Source organism: Falco rusticolus, chromosome 11 (assembly GCF_015220075.1).
Source record: "Falco rusticolus isolate bFalRus1 chromosome 11, bFalRus1.pri, whole genome shotgun sequence".
Classification (NCBI taxonomy): domain Eukaryota; kingdom Metazoa; phylum Chordata; class Aves; order Falconiformes; family Falconidae; genus Falco; species Falco rusticolus.
In genome coordinates this window covers 897,770-924,577 of record NC_051197.1, presented here as the reverse complement: position 1 = coordinate 924,577, position 26,808 = coordinate 897,770, and the positions used below count along the sequence as shown (strand labels likewise).

The 26,808-nt window shown below is 46.7% G+C and overlaps 1 protein-coding gene across 2 annotated transcripts in view; it reads right to left on the bottom strand.

Annotated features, from left to right (window-relative positions):
- Positions 1-16,558, bottom strand: part of NEGR1 (neuronal growth regulator 1) — a 293,921-nt gene extending 277,363 nt beyond the window's left edge. The window contains exon 1 of one of the 2 annotated variants that reach the window (XM_037404657.1): positions 16,090-16,558. In XM_037404657.1, coding sequence (XP_037260554.1) covers positions 16,090-16,259 — 170 coding nt within the window. In that variant the 5' untranslated portion in view covers positions 16,260-16,558. The remainder of the gene's footprint in view (positions 1-16,089) is intronic. The other variant, XM_037404659.1, reaches the window with a different exon arrangement.
- Between the last annotated feature and the right edge of the window lie 10,250 nt (positions 16,559-26,808).

The following is a 26,808-nucleotide window of genomic DNA, read 5'->3' as shown; positions in this document are numbered from 1 at the left end:
TGCCCAAAGCTCCGCACCTGTGAGTTGCTGACCTTTTCCTCCCCCACTGGCCATTTCCCCATCATTTTCTCTCCTCTCACCTCATTTCGAGCCCACTACACCCTTGTCCACAGGTCGCAGACAGAAAAGCAAAGTTCACCAACTACAGAGAAAAATATATAAAAGACTGTTTGCTTTTCATGACTGTGGAGCCTGTATGCGCGGTTTTCCCTGCGGGGCTTTGCCGACACACACTGGGAAGCAGTGGGTGCTGCCCTGGTTGCAGGTGGGGCACCCAGGAGGGGCTGCGGGGCTGGCGGGGTGCTCGGCCGGCCGAGGGGCCTGCCCAGGGAACGGGCAGGGCTAACCCAGCGCCCTGCCGCAACTGCGACGGGCTACTCGCTTGCCATAAGCCTGTACTATTTCACCACGCTGGGGACTGACTCTTTCCAGTGTACTTAATACATCTGGTGTATTGATTATTGGTAAATATTCTCTTCGACTATATGTGCCCTTCTTGTTATCCGCCAGGCAGAGAACCAGGGTTCTGTGAAAAGCAGAAGTTGCAATCCAGGCGAGGAGCAGCCAGGCCGCTGCCACAAGTGGGAAGCTGTTGTTTTGATGCCTTCTCTGAAGTAAAATAAATATCATATATATTTTTTTTTAAATAAATACATGCACAAAATGGTCTCATATGTGAATACCGCAGAAAGTAAACAGCTCTCCAATACCACCAAGTCTTTCAAATGTTCTTTCTACGACTCTATATTCCTCCCCATGGGGGCGGCGAGGCGCTGGCCCAGGCTGCCCGGAGCAGCTGTGGGTGCCCCATCCCTGGCAGGGCTCAAGGCCAGGCTGGACGGGGCTGGGAGCAGCCTGGGCTGGGGGGAGGGGGCCCTGCTCACTGCAAGGGGGTGGGACTGGGTGGTCTTGGAGGTCTCTTCCAACTCAGACCATGCTGTGATTCTGTAAGAATCGGAGACATGGCTTTATAGAGAGGACATGAACTATTTAATTATGTTTGAGTAATTATGCAGAACCAACCACAAGGTCTGACCTAGCCCCAGCCCGCCAGCCATCCCCAGGGCACTGCCACTGGTGTGGAGCAGGCAGTGGGTCCCTGGGGCAGCTGGACCTGGTGCTCCTGGGTGGCTCCTGCCTGGAGCCGCTCCAGCCTCTCGCTCCGTGTCCCCAGCCCGGCCATTCCTTAACCACGAGGCTAATGAACAAAAATAAGAACAAAAAGCCCCTCTCTGTGAAAGACTGGCCGAGTGCTCAGTAAATGTCTTACTAATAGATAATTTCTAAGATTTTTTTCTAACAAGCAATGTGTGTTTCCGCAATCCTCCAGGGTGATAGTCTCATCTAGTTTGGGACAGGATGCTAATCTGATTTCTAGTTGAATTGACAACTCAACAGTTTACTTCATGGACCCTCTTTCTCCAGAAACAGCCCTAAAGGCCTTCCTGAGTTAGTGGGGCATGTTATAATTCAACACACCAACATCTTCTGAAGAATTTTTCAGGTTTATTTTGGGCAGTGTACCCCATGTTTCTCAAGCCATTATGTAAATTTAGACCTAAAATTCCTTACCAAAAAAAAATCCTGAAGAATTCAAGTAACCTGAATGTAAAGGTTGGGATTTCCTTTGTGGAGAGGAATATAATGATAATTTCTATAGCAGAGGTATGCAAGTTTGCTTTCACATGTTGCTATGGCACACTTAAAAGATCTTTTTTGTCACAGTGGTTTCCTACAGTCACTGCCCACAGGACCTAAAAATCTATTTATACATCATAAAACAAGAATTGCGATATGAGACCCTTAACACCTGAAAGAAAACTTTAGGCTAATCAGTCTCCCCCTACCCTGTTTATATTAGCCTTTCAATGACATTTTTAATATTTGATTTTAGATTTACTCAGTAACTGCCTTGCCCAAGAATTGTAAGAGAAATTCACTGCTGAAGTGGGATGGGATTAAAGCTAGAAGTGGCCCGGGGAGCCCAGTGACCAAAGGTGTGCCCAGTGCCGCAGTGAGGCACCTGAAGCAGTAGCGAGACAGTGCAACACTTAACACTTCTCTTTCTGTAACACATTTAAAAGTATACGATATGCCAGTTTACTGATTTAATTGCTATGATATATTCAAGATAACTGTGACATAACACATCAAGTTAAATGCATCCATACTTTCAATGAATTAACCTATAATTTTGTAAATATATTATACCACCATATTACATTTTTAAACAACAAATAATTAGCATATAAACAAATGTTTTAATTACTGCATTATCTTATTTTATTCTATAAGCAACACAATACCTGCACAACTACTTCCTTTTTAACTCCCACTGATATATTTTTTATCACATCTATCAAAGTACACAAGTAAGCTAACTCAATACTTCACAAGCACAGTTTAAAATAAGTCAGTTTAATAATGCAAGCCCTTTCTGAGACCTTCATATACAGCTGTGCTCATTTTTTAACTAATTTAGTTCATGTGATCCAAATCCCTCATTAAAAGCTGCTATATCATGATAGCCAGGAATGGAGTATACTGAAATAATTGCTTTTAGACCTGATAGACTTACCTATTTGCAATCATGCTTTCAAGAAAGCTGGGTTCATTTATCTTGTAGAAAAGACCTCAGCCTTTCAGATTTTGTGACACGGCAGACAAACACAGAAGACAGCACTTTTATTTATCTGTTTATTTTTGCCAAGACATCCATCCTTCTCGCCGCCTTTGGAAACTTATTATTGCCTCAGCTCAGGATATCAAATTATTTTGGGATTTCACCGAGACTTGCATTCAATCTCCTAAACACTTTAGGCATTCAAAGTCTGGGACAACCTCACTTGTCATTTATTTCAAAGTGTGTTGACACTGTTAAACCTCTTTTAGGACCATTTCCTGATTAACTGTTGTAAGTAAGCTAAAAAGTTAATTGCAAATCTATAATATATGTATCGTTATAATTCTTATAAATCTAAAAATCTGGAAGAGCGAGTTTTGTACTCATTAAGTTTAGCGTCACTTACATGCTAGAAACCAAAAAATTGGTGTGGAAATGCTTACACGATTTGAGGGACTGACACAAAGATGAGTCAACACAAGAATTTAAGAAAAAACCCAACTCTTTGAAAGCTGCATTACATAAACATTTTGTCTTTGGTTAAACTCCACGTTTGCCTCTCAGCATCAAAGCACCAGTCCCACCACCAAGCACGAGGCACCAAAGGGCTGTTCCAGCTCCCGCGGTGGCCGTTGCGTGGACACCCCGCTGGCAGAACCAATGCTTCCACGTGCTCTATGGTCCAAAAGGATCAGAGCCCTGCCGGCTGCCATCCATGGATAACCCAACAGTTCAGTGCCAGTGCTGACACGTCATCTTCACTTCAGCCGTGGGCTTCCTGGAACTGGCAGAAAGCCTATATGGAAAATTGTCCATTCTTTCACCCTTCCTCAGAGGCTCCTGACTCTCTGCTGGCCTTCATGCTCCTATGAGTCATGGCAGGAGCCATTCTCCTCCTCTCCCCTGATGGCAGGAAGAAGTTCTTGACCTTGGTTCAGCTGATTCGGGAGAAAATTAGCACTTCCACATCTTGCTGAGTCTTCAGTGCAATATAGCTCATTAATTTGGACTTCACAGTCTGCTTCACCTATACCTTCCTGAAGCCTCACCAGAGAACCTGTGAGCCCGTTCCATGAGCCAGGCACCACTGATGTAAAGGACACTGAGCCAGGACACTAGCTGGGCAATACACCATGGACCAAGGAGGTGCATCATGGACACATGGTCTCTCAGAGGAGCCTCCGTGTTTGCAGGTCCGGGGCTAGAAAAGCAGAAGCAGCAACTGCGGAGGCATTAACCATCCCAGCCCTCCGCTGAGAAGGGGCTGAGGCAAGTGCCGCGGTTCCAAAATGCAGTACGCAGCCGTGGTGACATTTCCATTCGTGATCACGCACGGTACTGCTCTCAGCACAGACCTCACCCCTGCACACGCACAGGCACCCTCCCCAGCTTTCACACCCACCGCCCAGCACGGGAGCCCGCCATGCTTTTCTATAATACACGATACAAAGAATCTGATCTGATATTCAATTACATCAATAATAACACACAGTTTATTTTGAACTGTGTCACAAACATGAAAAGTGTTTACTCCAAGGCTGCAATGTACCACTTACCAAAAGCATTGGCTACAATATTTAACATTCTCATTTTTCCATCACACATTTACAGATCTGTTTTAAAATTAAGTGACACCACAATTTAGTGAAATCTAAGGCTATATCTGGACCTCCTGTGTCAACTTGAACATTTCTGGTGGGTAGCATCACAGTCACAAAGAACGGGCAAATATAATGCGTTCAGTTACACCTTCCCTTACTAAACTTCTTTCTGATAATTATGAACGAGTAAATTGGCATTTGGGCATCAGGAAGCCAGCCCGTGGATGTGCCATGTCCCCCCAGGGCTGGGTCCCCACCAGCTCTGACATCCTGCTCCAGCAACCCTGCCGCGTTACCTGCAGCAGCGCTGCACCTCGTTATACACATTTTACACAGGGTTTCACCTTCCAGCGCCAGAGTGCCCACAGGCTGACAATTCATAGCTACAAAGAGCTTTCCACACTAGCACGAGACTGTAAAGAAATGTCAGAAGATGCAGAGACTGGAGCTGTCCAGCTGGATGCCCCAGACCAGACCCCTTCATGGCTTCATCCAACACACAAAATGGCTATGCCTCTGATGAACATCTAGAATCCAGGCTCAAATTTTGGGCACAGGTGCCAAAATGACCAGAGCAGGCAACTGCCCGGGGCAGCACTTTGCCTCCTGGGCACCATCCTGCAGCAAAGCCAGCCTTTGCTCTGCAAAGGCTGGTGCTGGGCAGCCCCCCAGGGATGCTGTGGCCTGAGCCCACCCAGCCACCTGCACAAGCGGTGGCACCCACCTGCCTTGGCCAGAGCGCCTCCGAGAACTGAAAAAGCTTTGCACTGGTTTTGAAGGCTGTTGCTCTTCTTCTGGCTCCCTGAAGGGGCTGCCACCCAGTTCAGACCAGCAACTGTGCTGGGGACTGAAGCAGCAGGACTGGCTGCTCCGGAGCAATTCCCCTTTGGGCTGGCACACCCCTCCTGAGAGTGCTTCTGCTGCTACCACCTCGCTCACTTCAAGAGAAGAGGGTAAACTTCCCTGAATTCAAACAACCACCCCAAAACTGCAGGGAACAAGCACCTGCTGCTTGTTCCTGTGCTCCTGATCCCGAGTGAGTGAAGGGCTCCGACACGCTGTCGCTGCAAACTTCCACCAGTGTTATTAAAACCCAGAGCTAGTAAAATGGAAGTAAAACCGCTTCATAGATATTTCAGCACTCAAGCTGGTAGCTTATTAAAACGTGCTAAAAAAATCATTGGAATTTTCTCGCAAGGGTTGTACTGGACTATCTGCTCAGATCTGAAATACACTCAGCTGTCCCAATGGGATTTACTCTTCCATATACAAAGCCTACTGGCACATGGACCATTTTATTTACAGCAGGGTAGAAAGACAAGTAGAAGAGAAAGTTCTAGGCAACCAGCATGGCCAAGCAGAGAGAGAGAGGAGAAAAAAGGGGAAAAATGGTTTAGAAAAATACAGCTTCATTTACTCCAGCAAATTTTTGTTCCGCAGCAGCACAAAACAATTTTCTCTGCAACACTTTCCCGTTTCCACATGACACCTCACTGTGACCCAGAGGCTGCTGCAGCACTGTGGCTTCCCCACACGTGGTGCCACCACAACCCAGCCTGAAGGCTGGTTCCCGGGACGGCACCGCGGGGAAGGCACACCAGCACGCTGCAGGAAGGAGTCTGTCCTACTTTAAATGTTCTTCTACCACTTTTACATAAAATTAACAACTTTAATACTAAAAAACTTTCTTTTTAATAATAAAAACCTTTTTTAATGTAAAATCAACCTTTTTTTAATGTTACAGAAAGGCAGGTTAGGACAGGTCCCTTTGCAGGTGCCGAGCCCAGCCTCCCCGTGGAGCCAGGAGCTGTTTGCTGTTGGGAGGAGGCGGGATGTGACAGCTACTTCTTTTTGCATAATCACGTATACCTTAAGCACATTAAATCAACGAGAACTTTGCTTGAAACTTCCCCTCCCCTTCTTCAGCCATGTTTCCTTGGAGAGAACTGTCCTCTGCATCGTTCTGGCTTAATTAAGTACACTAAATCAGTAGCCGGTAGCAAAGCTACAGTGCGTGTCTAGACCTGTGCTTTACAGATGCTCCCCTCTCCAATTAGTAAGAAATGGGAGTGTGGTTGCAAAGCCCTGATTTCTTCTTTAACTGGTTATTTATAACTTTTACCTGGCCCCGCTTCCTGCTGGTTCCTATGGCTATCCCGCCAGCTCCCCCGGCTCTCCGCACACAGCAGGGCCATACCCCCACCTTTGCTAGCTCTGGAGCTCCTTCCCAGGGCCGTGCTCGAAGGAAACGGATCTCCTCCGTCCTATACAGCACCCAAAGCAAGCCTGAGCAGCTGTGTAGTGCAACAAACACATCCGTCAGTCAGTCCCTTCCAAGGAAGTAAAAGGCAAAGGTCTGCATCGTCTTCTTTGTACCCAGAATAAATTTAATGGGAGCATTCACATCGGGCAAAAACCGGGTGCTCAAAAGGGAGGACTTCAGTCTCCAGTGCTGATTTATGATGGTGAATTACATTCAGTTTAAAAAGTTTGTAACATGAAGCCAGTGAAATATCAAAGGCATACAACTGTACAGTAAATTATGTATGCCTATGTTTTGTAGAGGGAATAAGGTTCCTGCCTACTTTTGACAGGATTGCAATATGTAAATTTTGCAGGCGTATCACAGATGCTATACTGAACCGGACAGTTACCACATTCCTGTATATTTACATAAGTATATTAAAAAAAAACCAGCATATACGCATAAATATATAGAATTCCCTTCATTTACATTGACATTTGCATGAGAAAGACTACTGGAGATTTCTGCAAGAAGTATTGTATGCTAATGAGGTTTTTTCCAAGACAAAACTGTTACTGCTAACGGTTGGTTACTCTCTTTGTTTTAATTATGCATGACTAATGATAGCTGTTTGTTTGGCTGTCTGACCACCAGATTGTCTGCTGTTGCCAAGGGAAAATCTTTTAAAACAGATTGACTCTTTTTCTGTTATAAGGCAGAGCATGTTCTACTTCATCTTGTATTTTTTTAACAGTTTTGCAGGTATAAAAATCAAAACTTGAGTTGAACTCACTGGTGGGCCATTCTCCTGTGTAGATCGCCAAGAAATCTCTGCCGGCATTGTATGTAATACAGCACACTAAACCAGAGCTACAGCTGGAGCTCCTGCAGGCATCTACTGGCTCCATGTGCCGTTAGGTAGACATAAAGCGCTACAGAAGGAGCACCAAGAAACACTACTGCGACGGCTGAGCATTTTATTGGGTCTATTTTACATATCCACCTACGTACATGCAGGTGCACTAACAAATCCAGCCTGCTCAGGCGTCTGTGGCAGCTGTAACATGAGGAAAAAAAACGTGTGCATCCAGTCTGAGGAAGAAATATTTTTTCTGCTGAGTTGAAAAAATATCTGGGAAAAGTGAAAATGAGATAGCCTGATAGTTTCTGATAGGGTAGGGTAAAGGTGAGCGGGATTTGGTATGCCTGTGCAGGACACCAGAGAGCTGCAACCTCAGCCAGCTCCAAGAGGAAGGCTCTGCTCAGGTGGTGCTCGGCCATGCTGCATGCCGGCTGTGATGGCACAGCCCTGCCGGGAGCCCAGTCATGCCGGTTGTGATGGCACAGCCCCGCCGGGAGCCCAGTCATGCCGGTTGTGATGGCACAACCGTGCCGGGAGCCCAGCAGATTGATTCAGCCCAGCCAAGGGTCTCTGTGGCCCCACGACATGGTCTTTGCTCCAGAGCTGGCCCGGCAGTGAGGGCTCGGGATGGCTGCACCACACTAACAGCACAACGGAGGACAACTACTGACAGAAGGCAGAGGAGGGACCACCCTGATGGTGACAGACTTAAATAAGCATGAACTTTTTCTGGGCTGAGTTGGGGAAAATGCAGATTTTGCAGATTTCAAGAGTTCCTTTCTCTGCTTCCAAGCAGGACCTTTCTGTTCTCACAGGTACATGGATTCTGTACTGATCATCTCTGCTCAAAGGCTGAAAAAGAGCCAGAGCTGAAGAGCACTCTGAACCGCCTGCCCCTCCCAACAAGTCAGTGTCTTAGCAGAGGGGTATTTAACAAGTATTTCTCCCCATGTTGCCCATGAGGAATAGCATCCTCACAGGGAGACACAGGTTTCTCTTTCAACCTTTTCTCTGCAGATCTTTTTAACTCACAGATGAAGCAAGCTAAAGGAGCTGGCAGGTCTGGTACCAGAAGCCTGCGGATGGATATGATCAATTACTTGATTGATTAGTGCAGTATTACGTTATCGCAGGCGAGTCCGCTGCCGCTGCTGTCACTGGCTAGATCTCACTGAATTTATCTGGCGTTGTGGCCAGCTGGATTAACCTGCCTCTGCCTTCACTCAATTGTTGGCTTGTATCCCTCTAGTTCTGAAAAAATGGTGTTTATTCTCCAGCCACAGTGCTCTTTGCCCTGCACCAGGGACATCTGGAGTGGGTGGCTGCCGGCAGTGGGCAGGGGCTTGCTCAGCAGCTAGAGCAGCAGAAAGGGTGCTGTGCAGCAGGGAGGGTGCTGTGCATAATCTGTTTCACTATTCTTGTTCACTCACCACGAAGAACAACAGCCCCATTATGGAGGGGTGCGAGAGGGGATCCTTTGAAAGGATGGCCTGACATATTGGAATATAATGTAGCCATAGGACAAGGAGTAATGGCTTTAAACTAAAAGAGGGTAGAATTAAATTAGATATTAGGAAGAAATTCTTCATGGTGAGGGTGGCGAGGCGCTGGCCCAGGGTGCCCGGAGCAGCTGTGGGTGCCCCATCCCTGGCAGGGCTCAAGGCCAGGCTGGACGGGGCTGGGAGCAGCCTGGGCTGGGGGGAGGGGTCCCTGCCCGTGGTGGGGGGTGGGACTGGGTGGTCTCGGAGGTCCCTGCCAACCCAAAACATGCTGTGATTCTGTGATTCTATGAAAATAGCACAGTATGTGTGCAGGACCGGCAGCTGGCATGAGCAAAGCCACGCCAAAGGTAAGGAAGAACGTGGGTAACAGCCTGCCAGTGCTCAGTGCTCCCTGACCAGCCCTGGCCGAGCTAGGACATGCCAGCCTGCGCCTGGGACCTGCCTTCATCAGAGCAGCACAAGTGCCCCAGTACCCATCCATCCCCACAAGTCCCAAAAAGAGCTGAAAGGTCTCAGGGTCGCTTCCCTGCGCCTGCCGCAGCAGCCATCGCCGTTCCGAGCACAGCGCTGCGCTATGCTTCTGCCAGGAGAGCCACAGCGAGCCAGTGCTGCGTGTTGCTGATTGGGCTGGGAAACCAGTCCGCCTGAGCCCCCGGGACTTGTTTCCCTGGGATCTCGGCTAGAGTCAACTTTTATGCAAGATGACAAGAAGAAAGTAATTTAAGTCTCTCAGTTTCTCCTCAACAGAACAGCCCTTTGGAACAAATACTGTTTTTCATTCCTTACTGATTCCTTGTTTTGTTAGTTCCTCTGCATAACATCTGAAACATTCGCAATCGTTTAAAATGATAAATTATTTTAATTTACTCTGAATTTATTTATTATTACTGCACAGACAAGAGGCAAGCACCATAATGTGCTTGTTTAATAATTGGCAGGGATTTGGAATGTGAAAGTCTTACTCAAACAACAACTTAATTTTATGGGGCAGGGGGGGAGGGTGTACATATGTCTATGCATACCACAGTCACATTTCAGCCAAATAATTCATGATGCTGAACCGCACAAGAATACCAAAAGAGTATGGAAGTCCAGAAATGTACCTTTTAAAATTATAAAGGTAAGAAAATTCTTGTATTTATTACACCACCCATCCCTCCATAGACATATCTGTGTTTATACCTGGGTGCACACAACTACCAAACACTGGTATGTGGACATGCATCAGAGAGCTGTAATGCTAGAATATATATAGTATCTTACAATTTAAATATGCTATACACAGTTGATATTCACCTGCTAGTCATTCTGTAAATTTTCATCCCAAATGCTCAGTTCTCAGTAACAACAACAAGCAGAGAATGTTTGGCAGATGTGTCACCAGCTTTCCATGACCACTGTTGCTCCTTTGGGAAAGACTGTTAGCTATAAAGGGCAGCTCTTGGGAAAGAAAGCAAAACCGACATGTAAGTCCCAACCCCTAAAAGTCATTAGCCCCCCCCCCAGCAATTTAAATATGAATAGGCACCTACATCCCCCTGACCTGAACAGCTTCCGAGTTGAAGCCTGCTTGGCCTGCTTGACACACAGGTACCTTCAGTGACTTCAACCAGAGCAGCTGGATCTTCCTCATCACCACTGATCTGGGAATCCATGGGATTTTCTATCTCGAGACAGGTTGAGAAGGAGCCCCCCATAACAAAATCCATGATGATGACCGTAATGCTGTAGTTTCATTCTTGAGCACCTGGAGTCAGGGGAAGCAGAAGCAGGAACTGGAAATGGTCCCAGCAAGGTTTTGTTTGGCCAGGACACCCTGCGCCCACTGTAAGACACTGATGTGCTTTACCAGCAGAGGGGAGGTCCAATCTCAAAATCAGAATGGTTTGAAAGCCAGAGAACCAGGAGACGTGGGTTTGGCCACTGCTGCCAAACTTCTCCCGCCAAAGCGGAGCTCATACCCATACCGGACTCTGACTTCAGAGACCCTGCATTTGGTACCACTAAGGGCAACTAGTTTTGAAAAATGATGTTAGGTGGACATCTCTCCCCTGAACTGTCAATGCCCACCAGAGGAGGAGAAGAGGGAGCATCCCATTTTCCACTGTGAGTGAACAAGATGACACACAGCTGAGAAAGTAATTTTCAATAGACGGTGAGAACTGTGATCTCTGTGAGGCTCAAGGGAGCCACAGTGAAGCACTGAGTCATCAGCACTGCACAAAGAACAGCATTTCTCCAGCACGCCACCTTGCACGGCTCCTGAGCCACCCAGGGGTGGCAGGATTGAAAAGCGGGGTGCCTCTCAGGGGAGGCAGGAGTCATGCTTGCTGTGTTTAGGGCAGCAGCTCTCCCGGCCAAGGACACCGAGAGACACAGAGGATGCCAGGAGCTGCTCCTCCTGTTCCCCAGATGGCAACTTCTGCCACCAGCTGAAAAACTTGTGGAAAAGAAGCAGCTGAGTAACTCCAAAGGCAGGCACTGACAGAGATGTATAGTTTCGGATCAGCTGTCTACCATGTGCCCTAATCTTTTAATACCAGTGAAAACAGCAGTAAAGGGTCCTGCCGGCAGAGCTCACCTGCAGCCACACAGCACAGCCCGCCTGCGTCACCTCTTCGGAGTCAGCTGGTGACCAAGTCAGGCCTCCGGGGCAGGGAGAGCATGACTGCACACGACAAGACCTGACACCCTCCGAGGTGGAAGGAGAAGCCACCAGGCTACACACGAAGAATTCCAAATTTAGACAACAAACCAAAACCCCCCAAATCCCCTGACCTATGACCAAAAAACCCAGATTCTTCTCCTATAATCACCCTTCTCAGGTGACTGCTAGCTGCCCTGAACCTCAGGCAGAGCTCACATGGGATGGCCAAAAGAGGCTCCGGCAGTCAAAAACCGCGAGTGAGGTTCAGTCTACCTGTCAGCCAGGCTGGCCTAGGACGGATCCTGGTTTTCCCAGCCAGGTTTGACAGGATCCGATGTCTGCTCTGTAACCACAACCCGATGTGGTTACCTGCTTTACAGTATCCACCCCTCCTACTCCTCACTGGCAGCCTTTGGGAACCTCGATCCAATGGATCCTAACTCAAGGTTTAACTCTTTGCAGTGAAGAATTCACATTATTTTACACATTGCAGAGCAGGTATTTTATAAACTACTCTATAATCACACAGTGGTAAGAAAAAAATCTTTTGCTTTTTTTGAAAATGTGCCAGCTTCTAAAACTGAATTTACTGTGATTGCTCAGTGTAGAAGTACTGTCAGGTAAACTAGATTTTTATTATCCATGAGATTTAAGAAAAATAAAATGCAGGATAAAAAACTTTGCTTGCTAGAGAAAGCCATTTTGGTCACCTTCAGATCTGTACCTTTAGATACCTAAGGGGATTTTGTTTACAAATTGCAGATGAGGTAGGTAGGAACTGTTAGGAAACACATATCTATGTTCGTGTTTATATAAAGCGAGGAAAGCCGTGCACACAAACCAGCCGTAACCTAGATAAGCATCAGCACAGAAAGTCAAAGAGAAATTCTCTTTCCTTTCTTGTGGAAGCAGAAACACCTCTCGCTGCAATCCTCACGTCACCCCACACCTGGCCAACGGGAAGGGGACGGAGCAGTCCCCACCCCAGTGGAGGTGGCCTTGGTACCCGCTGAGCATCCCCCCCCGGAGGGTGAGTGCTGCTCACCGGGCAGCGAGGGAAAAGAAACGGGTTACCCATGCCTGCTCCAAGCAAATTGCTCTTCATTTGTCACCTCTTAAAACACTCGTGTTCCAAAATCACCACTTCTGCTGTCAGCGTCACACACATGCTGCCAACACAGGGCGATCCCTCTCCTTGCAGGAGGTCTTGAGAAGGGTCACTAGAAGAATTCAGTTCTGAAAATACAGGCTCTTCCCTGTGTAACTAGCAGTTTACAATGTGGCAATTTATTCTTTTAATAAAATAATGCTTTTATAGCTTGTGCTCTCCTTCCTCATGTGTTCTCATTAAATCTTAACTGGTTGTCTGGGAAGAATATAGAAAAGATTCAGGACAGAATTATACTTCTGAAAATAAGTGGCTTCCCAAAATGATTTTGCAGTACAAAGCAACTGCATTACTGGTATAATTTCTTATAACTTCAGTAAACGGTGCCACAAATAGCGTTGGGTCTGCCTGGATCAGTCACCAACTGAGAACAAACAACAGGTACCAGGTTTTAATTATGGAGACTACAGAAACAGCTCATCATCAGCAAGACCACCCTGGCTAACGAGAGATTTGCTCTCAGGACTGGTCACTAGGCTCTTCCCGCAGAAGGCAGGGGTGAGGGGCAGCTGCTGGCAGGCTGTCTGCTGCCAGCCCATGTGGCGGTGCCGAACGTGGGCTGCCCATGCCCCTGTCCCTGCCCACGCCGGAAGCCAGCCAGCGAACTCCCTGGCACCGGAGAAATGCCGTGGGCACTGGATGCTGAAGTGATTAATCACGCATTCGTATGAATTAACTATTTTAAAATGAGGGAGTCGTACTTATTGTTTTACTTTGTGTTAATACTTAGAGGCTCTTACTGGAAAATCTCAGCAGTTAAAGGAGACTGCATTCCTCATTTTTAGTAAAGACAATGAAAGCTTAATGTGAGACTTGAGACTGGAACTTGGCTCGCTCAGTCTGCCATCTTCTTCATCGAAACTGGCTACGCAGTTTCTCCCCTAATATTCCAGCTCAAAACGAGACTTGCGAGTAAAACTTTATCCCCAGCTCAACACAGGTAACGCCGTTTATTTGCGCTCCTTGCAGACCTTAAAACCTGGGTCAATACGTAATTAAGCTGCACAGCTGGGTAAAAGCCCTGAGCAGGAGCCGAGGAGCTAGCACAGGGTGTGTGCCGAGAAAGCGCTCCTGCAGCGCCCACAACGCCCTCTCATTAGGGGATGCCTCCACCTCAGCGCGCATCACATAAATCACCCTAATCTTCTGGCAGCCAAGAAAATGCTGACTCAAAGCCATGGGAATTACTTCCATATTCTAGCATTAATTATTAAGAAAAGGAGTGCTGGGTGCTTTAGGCACGGTGCTGTCTTTGTAAGCAAATAAGGAGGCAACTTCTAAAGCCCTCATTGCTGGAGAACAGATAAAATTGGAGTCGGCTGGTGCTGCGCGGTGAATCAACACGTGCCAGCAGAAGGGAGCTGATGGCCACCTTGCCGTAAGAGGCTGGGAACTACAGTGCACGGCCAACTTTGGGTGCTGCTGCAATACACAGTAACTGAGAAGAGCAAAATTCAGATGGCCAAAGAGCTGGAATCAAAAAAACTCCTTTCCTAATACCCAAACTGCTTTACCCAGCTCACTGGAATTTTCTGTTTAAATAAATAGCCAGCTTCCGATACTTAGGACACGAACAATTATTTTAATGCGTATCAAAATAAACATGCAGTGAGGAAAAATTCAGGAGGAGCAGTGATGATGTGCAGGGAGAGAATCAGGATAAACAGCTCTACCCACCTTCTGCATACTCCTTTGAAAGTGTTTACTCTTATCATGATCCTACAATTCCCCTTTCAAGTTGCCATACCAGCTGAAAACAAAATAAACTCTGATTCACAAGAAAGCCTACAAAAGGCATACAAAATGAAAGAAGCTAATCACAGAGCAGGAGGAATGAAAAAACAGATGTAATGCACATTATTTCAGCATCTAATTGCTTTGTTCCAGAGTTCATTAGCGACGTTCATGTTTCCTTTAGCAGCACATCTTTACCAAACATACTCTCCCTCCCTTGTGAGACAAAAGTAACATTTAAATCCTATAGCTCTCATTCCATTTATGTAACCTATCCCCCTGCACAGACCCTGAGTTTCAGACACAGTCTTAGGCCTAGAAAACAAATGTATTCCAGCCGAAACCCACCAGGAGGTCGCCTTTAGAGTAATCCCACAATTTTTTAATAAGGTAGTTCTGAATATGTATTTGTTCGTGTCCTACTAACATTTAGTACTGGCCGAGTATCTTGTCTTAACTGCCCACAAACTCACCAAGTTACCTTCTCTGCAACCTTTAAGTCTGAAACAGTACAAATAAAACTGACTTTAAAAAAAAAAAAAAAATCTGTATCCTTTGATTCTCCAATTCTGCAGACAGAAAGCATGAGAACTTCAGGACATCTCAAAATACAGAGTATAACTGAGGTATACATAAAAATTACTTGTCAGCTGCCCTACATAGACATCTACTGTATTTTCAGCAGCTACTACACCAGAAGCAAGCTGACTTGCTATAAACTGATTCCAAATTCCTAGTGAAAATACCTCATGCAATATTTTACAGCAGATCGTAGGATGATTAAAAACACACATGGCTAAAATACTTTCTAATCTAGGGACCTAAGTGAGTGACACCCCAACAAAAAATAATACAGCCAGATTCTTCATAGCTTAAAACTACTGCTAATTGAATGGGAGATTTATCACAAGCAAGAAGGTTCAACCTGCTGCAATCATATTCCAGATAACCAGAAAATGTATTTTTCTTGAACTATGGCAAGATCGTGAGAGAAGTGCGATGCAGGAATAAAAAGTTGGAACTGGGGGGGGGGGGGGGGGGGGGGGGAAGATAACCAAATCAAGCCAGGGGATTAATGAAAACAAATCAGAAAGAAGGATTCAAGTAGATTAAGTATGGTGTACAGCTGCTGGTAAACAAATTTTGCTCCACTCAACCGGACCGAAGAGAAGATACCGTAGGCACAGGGAGCACAGGGTTCATTGGGAGAAGGAATAACGGAGCTACGGTAAGCACATCCCCTCCTAGCAGTGCAAAGCTAGCTTGCCGTGCTCATCGCTGGGAAATACAACAAGGTAAAATATATATATATATATATATATATAAAAATACACATAACAACGCGAACACTTCTGCCAGGGCGTGCTGCAGATGCTGGGCTGCGCAGCCCGGAGCTGATGCCGGGAACCAAAACTGCACCGGTTCGCCCAGCAGCCGGTATCCAAACTTCTATGAACTAGACCGTGCCTTGCTGACGGCGGGCGAAACACGGGAACGGACCTCCAGCGCCCGCCACACCCCCGGGACCAGGGAGCGGCCCGGCGGCCGCCCCAGCTCCAGCGGCGCGGGCAGCGGTCGCTGCCAGCGGCAACTGCCCCACGCCCCCCCCGGCCCTCGGCAGCATCCCCGGGAGCGGCGGGGGCTGCCCTGGCGGCCGAGCTCCGCACTCCCCCCCGCCCGCCCCCCGCCGCCGCGGTCGCCTCCTACCTAAGCACCGCCGTGTCCCCCTTCCTGACCACCAGGTTGTCCACGGCCGCCCCGGGGAAATCTCCGCCCGGCGCGGCGAGTCGGCCGGGGGGCAGCAGGCAGCAAAGGCCGAGGACCACGACCGCCAGCCACTGGTGGGAGCCCCCGGCGCTCCGCACCAGCGGCACCATCTCCGCTCCGCGCCGCGCCGCTACGCGCTGCCCCTGGGCCCGGCGGCGGCCGGGAGCTGCCCCCGGTAGCGGCGGCCCCTGGCTGGTGCCCGCGGTCGGTGGCCGTGCGCCGAGCGTGGCTGCTCCCGGGCGGCCGCCGCAGCATCTAGCGAGGAGGGCAGCGCGCCCGCTCTGCGCGCCGCGGCGGCGGCTCGGCGGCGGGCGGCCCCCGCTGCCAGCCCGTTGCCACGCAGCCGTCGCCCTGGCAACCGGCCCGGCGGCGGAGGGATGCGCGCCCCCCCCCCCCCCCCGCCGGGCTTCCTGCTCCGCCGCCCGCCCCTCGGCAGCGCGGCCCGCAGCCCCCCCCGCCCCCGCCCGCGGGGTGCGCAGCGCCGGCCGCCCCCGGCAGCCCCCTCCCCCCGGTGCAGGCCGCTCGCGCCGCGGGGCTGCTGTGCCGCGGCTCGCCGGGAACCCGCACCCGGTAAGGGCCGGCCAGAAATTCATCACTCGGGGGCTTTTTGCTGTTGTTGTTGCCAACAGCCGGCAAGTCAACCAGTGCTTTCGGGCTGCCGCGCTGGAAATCGCAGCGACAGCTCCGCGGCGAGGCTTCCCCGCCCGCCCGGGCCGCTCGCCTCCCCCACGGCGGACCCATTCCCGCCTGGCACACCGGCGCGGCCGCCCCCGTACGCGGGGGTCCGTCTCCTAAAATGCAGCAGGGCGGCGAGACGCCCACCGAGCAGCAAGCCCTATGGCCGGGCCATGTCCCTACAGCCACACCGAAACGCGGCCCCTCTCGCCCCGCTGCGGCCCCTCACACGCACCCCGCAGGCTGCCGGCCTCCGCGGCCGCCGAGCGGGGTAGGGCGCTGGCGGGGGGCGCCCGGCACGGAGCCCGCCCGGCACGGCCCGCCAGGCTGCGCCCCTCCGGCAGGATGCGCCCCATGCGGGGCTCGCTCCCCGCGGCCGCACGGCGCAAGTTGCATAAGCCATGCACTGTTGTGTAACGGGAACTGCATGGCTGCTGGGACATCAAGGGCATTTTTGAAACGTTCTCACACTAATTCATGCACATCTGGCCCATACAATGTTGTAATTGTTCCTTCACAGCAGCTCTGCCACCCCACGCTGTCAGCCCATGGTACAACGTGCGCTGATTTTCCTGTGGTACTTGCATCAGCTGCCAGAGTGTGCATTTTTCTGGTGCACCATTTTTTCCTACTGGTAATTTGCATCAGAAGGATTTGAGAGTAGAGTGTTCCAAGTAAAATAAATAAATAAATCTTTAATAACCATGATACTTCCAATGCTTGCTCTTTGGATAAACCTGCATTCCTTCTCCTGTAAGCTTTGCCCTTCCCTACTGCATCCCATTGCATTAGATCTTCCCAGCTGCCAAAAGAAATTCTAGCGTACACAAAAGGGAATTCTTCCTCTACTTCTGCGGCATGTGATACTACAGAGTTTCCTTGATAGGGAAAGAGAGCGGGGAAGAGAGAGAGATTGGCTCACAAATCTGGGATGTGGAAGGCTTGCCGTCAGTACTATCGCTATAATACAGTAATGCCTTTTTAATGTTAAATGCAACTCCGCAGTGAGACAATTCTCTCTGCTAGCATGCAGGAGACTGCTGTAGTATGCGGCACCCATCTACTGGGACCATGACGGTTGAAGCTTGTTGCAAGCAGAAGTTGAACACCTAGTACCAAAAACATCGTTAGGAATGTCGCCAATGCAATGCCAAGCCTTTTGAAACGGGCTTGCCAACAGGACAGACCTCGATGGTAAGCCTCGGTTGCTTTCCCAATGGGGAGTTGCCAGTACCAGGCGGAGCCATCCCGCATCTCACACTGTCACTATCCCACATTCAAAGACCTACAATAACCTCCTGTAGGACCTTCCCAGACTTGAATGCTTCTTGCAGTTAGCAACTGCAAAACCTCACATGCCAAACGGTTGTAAATGTCCTGTCTGCACAGTCTTGGATATTGTTTTTACCATCACACACCGAGTTCTGCTGTCAGCAGCACCAAAGCAGTTCTCCAAACACCACATCCCCAGAATGTTTGTTTGCAGAGGACTGGTAACCTGGTAACCCTGGCTTACCGAGGGCTTTTGGTCTTAATTTCTTCTCTGATATGTCACCCATGGCAATACCTCAGCTTCAAGAGCCATTTTCTGTTTTCTGCATGACTACCCAGAACCACAGCGTGGTCGGGGCTGGCAGGGACCTCCACAGGTCATCTCATCCATCCTCCCCACTCAAACAGGGCCACCCAAAGCTGCCTGCCCAGGACCGTGTCTCATCGGTTTCTGAGTATCTCCAGGGACAGAGACTCCACAATCTCTTTGGTGCATTCCCTGCCAGCTGGGTTACCAGGTATGCAAGTGGTTTATCTTACAGCCAAACATACAGCTTTGCTCTGCTTTGGATGCTGGGATAGTGCCTTCCCCATTCATGTGCTCGGATGTACCGGACTTTTCTTCTGTCGCTCTTAGAGTACGAAAGTGCTCTTCTGGCTGCTGCTGTTGTATGCTGCTGTGCAGGCTCATGCTGCCTATAAAGCTGGAAATGAAGTGAACAGGGCTGCAATAATTCTTTAACAAGACCCTAGTAGAAAATGCCTCCTGTCACCCTGCCTCAGGACTCCAGGCCAGTCACCTGTTTGCCACCATCATTGTAACTCAGGAGTAGATGCTCTACTTCTCAGATATTGTCATCAAAATCTTTGCCTCCTTTCCAAATCATCGGATTTCTAAGCTGAGATCCTGCATTTAGATTGCTGAATGCTCTCCCAAATCACATGTGTAAGGGAAGCTTGGCCTGAAAAATCACCCAGCTGAACCTGACAACACATGCTTACCTAGCTGTGCTGATGCAGCAACTTACCCTTGTCACAACAACAGCAAGACCTAAGGTTATGGAGAAATATTCCTTGAGAAGGTTTTGTATACGAGACACAGACGACAAACACACCAGCACCAACCCCACTGCAATATGTCGTGAGGACCTTTCTATCACTTTTCCCCGCACTTCTTCCTTCCAAAGTCCCATTTAATTAAATAGCCACCTCCTTTGCACGGCTCCATCCCATTGAATGGAAGAACCTCTCAAAGGCTTCATCTTGACACTGGCCCAGGCTGCCCGGAGCAGCTGTGGGTGCCCCATCCCTGGCAGGGCTCAAGGCCAGGCTGGACGGGGCTGGGAGCAGCCTGGGCTGGGGGGAGGGGTCCCTGCCCGTGGTGGGGGGTGGGACTGGGTGGTCTTGAAGGTCCCTGCCAACCCAAACCATGCTGTGACTTTATACCTTCCCACTGCTAACAGCAGACTGGCTTAGCCAAACTAATAAGCAGCGCAATCTTTCCTCCCTGCTGCAAAAATAGACCCATCCACTATTTCCCAATTCAGTACACACTTTGCTATTTTTCACATCAAACTTTCTGAGTACGGGAAGTTAAAAAAATGAACTAAAACAAACAAAAAACCCCATGCCCATTTCTCAAGGCCTTCTGCTTTTTTTTATGCCAATGAAACTACGTATGCAACCACATAATACCATTATATTTGTAACAAGAAAAATAAAAATAGAAATAAAAACAAAAACAAAACAAAAAGAAAAGCAAAAAGAAAAAAAGGAGAGTTCAGATCCATCAGATCAGTCTCTCGCCTTGCAGGCTTGCAGTCTAGAGTGAAATGTGGTCCCTCCTGTAACTGACATGCAAAATATTTCTATTACAGCTGGTAAGACAACATTTGCCAAACCAATTAATTTTTCAGGCAGAACACTTATGAATGTGTTTGTGATCTGCAGTGCTATTTCTTGGACTTTGGGAGAAATACCTTTCCAAGCTCTGATGCAACTTTTGCAAATCTGTTGTGTTGGTATCAAGAGGAGGAAGACACATAACCACATGGGAATCGGTCTTTATATGTGAAAAACTTCACACAGCTGCCTCATGTAAGAAGCCCTTGGAGTGTTCTGGTAAGTACTCAGATCATCCAAAGAGAGATGTGGTATAATAGTTGAGATCTAATTTTAGGGAGAGCTCTGTAACCTTCAATGAGTCATATATTGTTGTTTTTACTTGACCTTAACAAACAATCAAATAATTTGCTCCACTTTGAATAAGAAGGACAAAAGACATCTCCTCAGCAATATCCTATTAATTTTGCAAAAGATCATATAAATCTCAATCAGCAGTGGCCAAGATGAAGCTTTTTATTTTGTTTTGTTCATTTTTAGATTCATATCCCTGGGTTTCATGCTATTTGCAGATCAATGGAAAAAAAGAGCAGGTCAGGAGTCAATAGCAGTTATGCCAATCAGTGTTGCTCTAGAGACTGAATTCTTTCATCTGAGTCTTCCCCGCCTCCTCCCAAGTCTAGGAAGCTTACGGGGGGAGGGGGGAGAAAAAAAACTCACACAGATGTGTACACACATAGAAAAATGATTTCCATGGAGGGAGGACAGAAATCTTTCACATTTGCTAGCTTAGCATGAATTGCATTTGGCTATGTTAACATGTTGGCTTCACCTGAAAGAGCCAGGTACTCCAAACACAGCAGTGCTAAGCCCATATGATATTTTTTGTGACTCAACTGAATATTTTTGCTTAGAGCCATTAGAAAAGCTAAATTTACTTGCTGTTTGCAAGAATCCGTTTAACAGTTTGCACAAATATTCAAGACTGATCCACAAACTTCACACTTGGCTTTTGTTTCCGCCTGGGTTTTCAGCTCCCCTGCAACTGTTCCTTCGTGCTAGCGGCAGGCTGGGGAAGTTGAATGGCTAGAATCAACTCCAAGAGAATCGGTACTGCTGACCTGCATCACCTAGCCGGCATTCATCATGGGAAGGGGTAACAGGCGATGCAAGCATCCCACCCACGGGCCGTTGGTAGCCCATGGGCAGAGCGCCGTGGCTCGCTGCCTGCCCGCCTGGCTCCAGGGGCGGGATGTCGGTGGGATAATCTGCCCAGGGAAACCCCTCTCACTGACACCAGGTCGGTTGTTGGATTACTGGTTTTCAATGAACTATTTGGGTTTAGTCATGCACTTTTTAATTCCTCGTCATGCCACGTTCCAGTTAGTTTCATTTTTCTGTGTACTTCAGACAGTGCTGGCCACTGCTAATTACCCCTACGTTTGAGTCGGGCAAGGAATTGCTCTATTTCTACACGTTTTAACATCGGCTGCAAATGTGCAAATGTCATATTTCAAGCTCGAAATGACATCCATGGCAGCAGCATTTCCAAGGTATGTCTTGTCTTCTAAGACAATCATGCTGCGGCGATGGAAGGCATTCTGTCCTGTAATTTTCTTAATGGATCTAATCAAAACCTTTTTACAATGCTCTGTGAGAATCAAATGGGCAATTTCCATATATACATTTGTTTGCTTTTGAGATATATACTTCTGAAAGTGTTCAAGTATTTCCATCTAGTTGCCAAATGACTTTGGTTAGCATCATCCATAGCATCTCAATAGCAATCTGAGGTTTGTCATGATGCCGTCCCTGATAATAAAAACCTTAGTTCTGCTCCCTAAACAGATGACAGGCATTTTAAATTTGGAGAGGGGCAGGGGATGACATATTGGGATGATGGGGCATGGGTAGGACACAACAACAAAAAATGAACAAAAAAAACCCCTATGCTGAATTTTCAGTCATGTTCTGTGTCCAAATTCACAAAAACTTTGGAATTTTGAAACATTTTTACAATGGCCAAGGAACAGTAGAAACTTAGATGTAATGAATAAAGCATTCCTGGAGGTAAAACTAGGGTGCTTTTTTTTTTTCATTTTAATTGAACATCTTTAAGAAGAAAAGAAAAAAAAAAGTAAAAATTTCTATTAGCTTAGCAATTCTCAAGTAATTAACATTCTTAAGTAATATTCTCTAATATATCTGCTTTTTACTTTTCTATCTTTTAGCAAAACCATCACATAACTAAGGACAACACTTTATTACTATGCTGTAACACAAACCCTTTCAAGAAGCATCCAGCCATTGCTCAATGTTCTTAAAAAGTATCTCAAGGGTCCTAAAATTTGAACAAACAACCCAAGGCACCCAAATAATTTGTCAGCTTTAGTTTTCAAAGAGCAATTTCTGATGTTTCTGCAGAACTGCTATGTAAAAGAGCTCATCTAGATCAATCCCACTGGATCATCTCTTATAGTGCAAAAAGGCTTCACAAAATGCATTCCCTGAAAATTTCATTTGAAAAGGGGTGGAGGAGTGCAGATAAGTCGAGGAAGGGATAAATCTCAGGAAACACAGACACAGCACTTTCACATTTTAAAATAAAAGTTTTTGCATGTCTCCTTTCTTACATCCACTTTACATTTTTTGAATCACTTGTGTATGAAAAATGGAAATAGTGATTTTTGTCAAGCACTGAAATCAACAGAAATTTCCGTTTAAATAAGTATATCTTTCACAGATAACTTCAGAATTCATGGCAATATGGTGGGGCTTTTTCGCTAATAGGATTGAAAGCAAATGCTGAAATCTCCATAAAATGCATTTTCCATTTTCTGCATAGTCTATTACATGACTATGTACAGCAGTGCTCGGTAAAATACCCTATGAAATTATTTCCCGTACTTCAAAAATTGGGAGAGTCCTGGTGTGCTAGGATCTAAGCTAGCACCTACGCGCTGTAAGCCGGTAGTTCTATTAGCACCAGGACGAAAGGACTCTGATTTCCATAGATCTGAGTCGCCGTCTTATTCGAGTTTTTAAATTGACAGAACAAGGTCGCAGAACAAGCTCAGCCCATATTAGACATCAGGAAGCGCTGATAATAAATAAATAATTTTCGAGGGAGGAAATATAGGTATAACAGATCTAATAAAGAATAAAGAATACAGATAATAAATAGAAATAATACAAAATAATAGTATATTATATATATGTATATAAATAATGAATTCTCAAGGAAGGAGTGAATCCATGAGTGCCTATTTATAAAAGACAAGCTCTAATTATACCTTTCTCAGACACAAGGCATCCATAATGCCCGTTCTCTGGCTTCTCTCGCATCTGCAAAGACGTGACTTGTGCTGCATCCCCCCCCAAGTGGGAAGGCTACACGTGCGGGGATACACACTGAAAGCCAGGAGGCAGGAGTCATTCCCATCTTACATCCATCTTTCCAACAGAAATACTCGGGCGGGGGGCGGGGGGGGGGGGGGTGGGAAGAAGAAAAAAAACTGGAAGAATTTCGTCTTTAGCATCTACAGAGGCATCAGGAAGAGCTGACCCAGCACGTCACAAACCAGCTTTCGTAACCCCCGAGAAGACGGGAACGCCACCTTACACGAGGTGCCCCCGTGAAGTGAGCCCCTTCTGCCTGGCAGAAGCACACGTGTGTCTTCAGGCTCTGGGCCGGCTTAGCCACCGCTCTGCGGGGTAAGACAGCACCCAGTACAAGGCTATCAATAAACTTTAGTCATATGTGGGTGAATGAAAACATTTTCTTCACCATATGGTCTACTATGAAAATAATTGCCAAATGACAGAAGCTCACTAATATTGATGCCAAATACATAGATAATACTGTCAACTTGTGATCAGCCTACATTTGCCTATTTTAAGACATACAAATGAGCGCAGTTTGAAAACATCCACATGAAGCTTCAGACTGAAGAACCCTGCAAAGACACAGATTCCCAACACGCGTGGAAAGCGTTGGGATTTTGTAATTGTTCAGACTTTTTATTCTACAGGTAAAGAGCAGACATTGCATTGCAAAGAGGTAGCTTTAAATAAAGTTCAGGGAAAAAATGGTAAGTGACAAGACACAAGCATCCTGCTTTGCTGGAAATAATTTCTTGTGGCTACTGTTCTGCAGGGAGGAAATACGCTCCTTGTTGGGTCTGGAAGTGGTGCAGGGGAAGGAAATCTGGAGTTTGTGCTGCAACAATTTGCAACTCTCCATGTTCGAGACAATTTGAGACAGTTACTTTAATAGTGTGGTGTAGTGCTTATAAACAAAATGCTTTTTTAGCGTTAAGGAAGTGCACAAACATTTTTCAAGTATCCTTGCTGCAAATGTAAGATCATTTTATGAGCCCAAGAATTATATATGCAGCGTTTTTCAAACCTATAAAACAAACCGTAGTTGTTCCTTTGGTATTTTTCAGACTGGAGATGTGCAGAGCAGTCATTACCAAACCTATCAGATTTTAAATCACATTTCCTAACCGAGACATTCGTATTTTACAATAGCTTGTATGGGGATCCCTCGCTATTACAGTCAGAGTTTATAACTTGGGCAAGACAGGATGTGCTACGTGTCAGAACTTAACAAGTGTGGACAATCTGTGAGTCTCTGCTCAGCAGCCCAGATCATTCGTTCACGTTAGGATTTCATTTATTCAGCAGGGAGCATTTTGTCTAAATAACCTCTGACATCTCACGCAAACGTTTTGACCTTGGGAGAAAAGCGCTGTAAGCTCGCGTGCCTTGCAGGATGAAGGACAGGGATTGCATATGCAAAACAGGAGGGATCAGAAGAGTCGGGACACTCTCCTTTTCTTGCCTGATGATCAACACCCCTGTTACGGACCTGATGGCAGAGCAAAAAGCCTCCACCGGTATGACCCTACCCTCATATTACAATAAGGGGACCACACCCCCTATATTATGACCAATAAAACTAAAGGAAAGAAAGAAAGAAAAGAAAAAAAGATTGATTCTTTTTCTGTCCCAGAGTATGACTCACACACTTTCCTTGGGGACATAGTCATCTCCAGTACAATATTATGGGATCTCTCAGTTTTTCTTTTTAAAGTACACTAAAGAATACACACTAGTTGTCTGGAAATATGAGACCTTGTCACATTCAAATTGCTCACCTAAAAGCATTATTCTTTAAGTCTTTGGGGTAATCAAATGGAATGCTTCTAATCTATACTTATACCCCACCAGTCATTCTTGGTGATGTCTTCTGGACCATCTCAAGCTGCTGGGCACTGCTCGTTGCCTGGCTAGCTTGGCGTGGCTTGGGTACATCTTACTCCACCGCTGAGCCCACTGCAAGCCCACAGCCCTAAGCAATCTGATCCACCTCAGATCTGGCCCTGCTCAGAGCGGCAGGTTGTACTAGATGCCCTGGAAAGTCATCATCATTCTGTGTTTCTAAAATTCAGGCCAGCACCAACGCAAGAGTGAGCAGGGGTGGCACGTAGTCACTGCACCAAGCCATGTTGACAGTGACCACCAGTAGCTGCACTGAATAGGATTTTCTGAACCATCGTGCATCCATTCCAGAACAGCTTAATCTCCCTAGCTTTTGTAATAGCTTTCTTTACACAACTACTTTGCAGGAAAATATCAAGCTTCCTAAAATCAAGTAGAATTCCATAATGCTCTTTCCTTATTCGCAAGGTCTGTTATCCTGTAGCAAAAGCAGAAGTGATACGATAGATATGAAATGAGTTTTTGAAGGGAGGAGGGGAAGGATTTTTTTTTCTTGGTATGCAGCATGCTGGATGGAGGCTACGAAGACCACTGATCACAGCATATCACATAAACTGATCTGATAAACTGATTAATGTGCTGACTCCATATTATCTTATTCTGTTGTCTATTTGATTTACATGTATTATTTAGCTTACTCATTTAATCTCGTTAATAAAATATCAGATTGGAAGTCTGTGTGGATTGCATGTTTTCTCCCCAGGTATTAAGATTAAAAACCTGAGGAATCCCCAGATAGTGACTTTGTAAATCTCTAAGCGATGGTAAAAAGAAATGCCTTATGGCACTTCCATAATTGATGCTTGAATCACAGCACTGCTGGAGTCTATAGGAAACAATATTTGCATATCAGTCATTTCTTTTGACAAACAACAGGGGTTTCAGAATCTGCAAGGAGTGGCTGTGGTGGATATAACCCAGCCATCAGAAAGGTTGATCGCTATCCGGAAAAATCAATCTCCGCTTCTCACAGGGTGGTTAAGTGAAAATGCACCTGCGCCATTTGGATTCAATAACAAAAATAGAGTTACAACATTATTAGGAAAAATATATGAATAACACAATGAAAATAAAGTCAACTTTGGCCACGCTTATGGTCAAGAGCAGAAATGGAATTTCATGGTCACATTATCGGAGACCAGTTATCTTTCTGAATAGTAAAGAATTTGTCTGAGGGGAGATGTAACAGTGGAACAAACAGAGCCACAGGCTAACCACTACAAAACATGACTTATCTCACCGATCTCAAGCAAGAAGTACGGCTCATAGTTTGAATATTCACACTCCATCCTCAGTATGGCATTTTAAAAAGATACTGTATCTGTCAAATAAATTGAAATAACCGCAAGAAATGAACCACAATCTTCTAGGATATTGTAGACTTACAAAATAAGCTAGGTTCATCAGAAAGGTATACCTTGCCAACACCCATACCTCTTATTGCTCGTACATACCTTGTCTGTATATACATGCTTACACATACAAAGTTATGCTTCATGCAGAGAGATCCAAAAGACGTAATCTTAAAAAAATTTGTTTTGGTGTAACAAGGAGACTACTACTGAAGGTAGTATAGATAAAGCA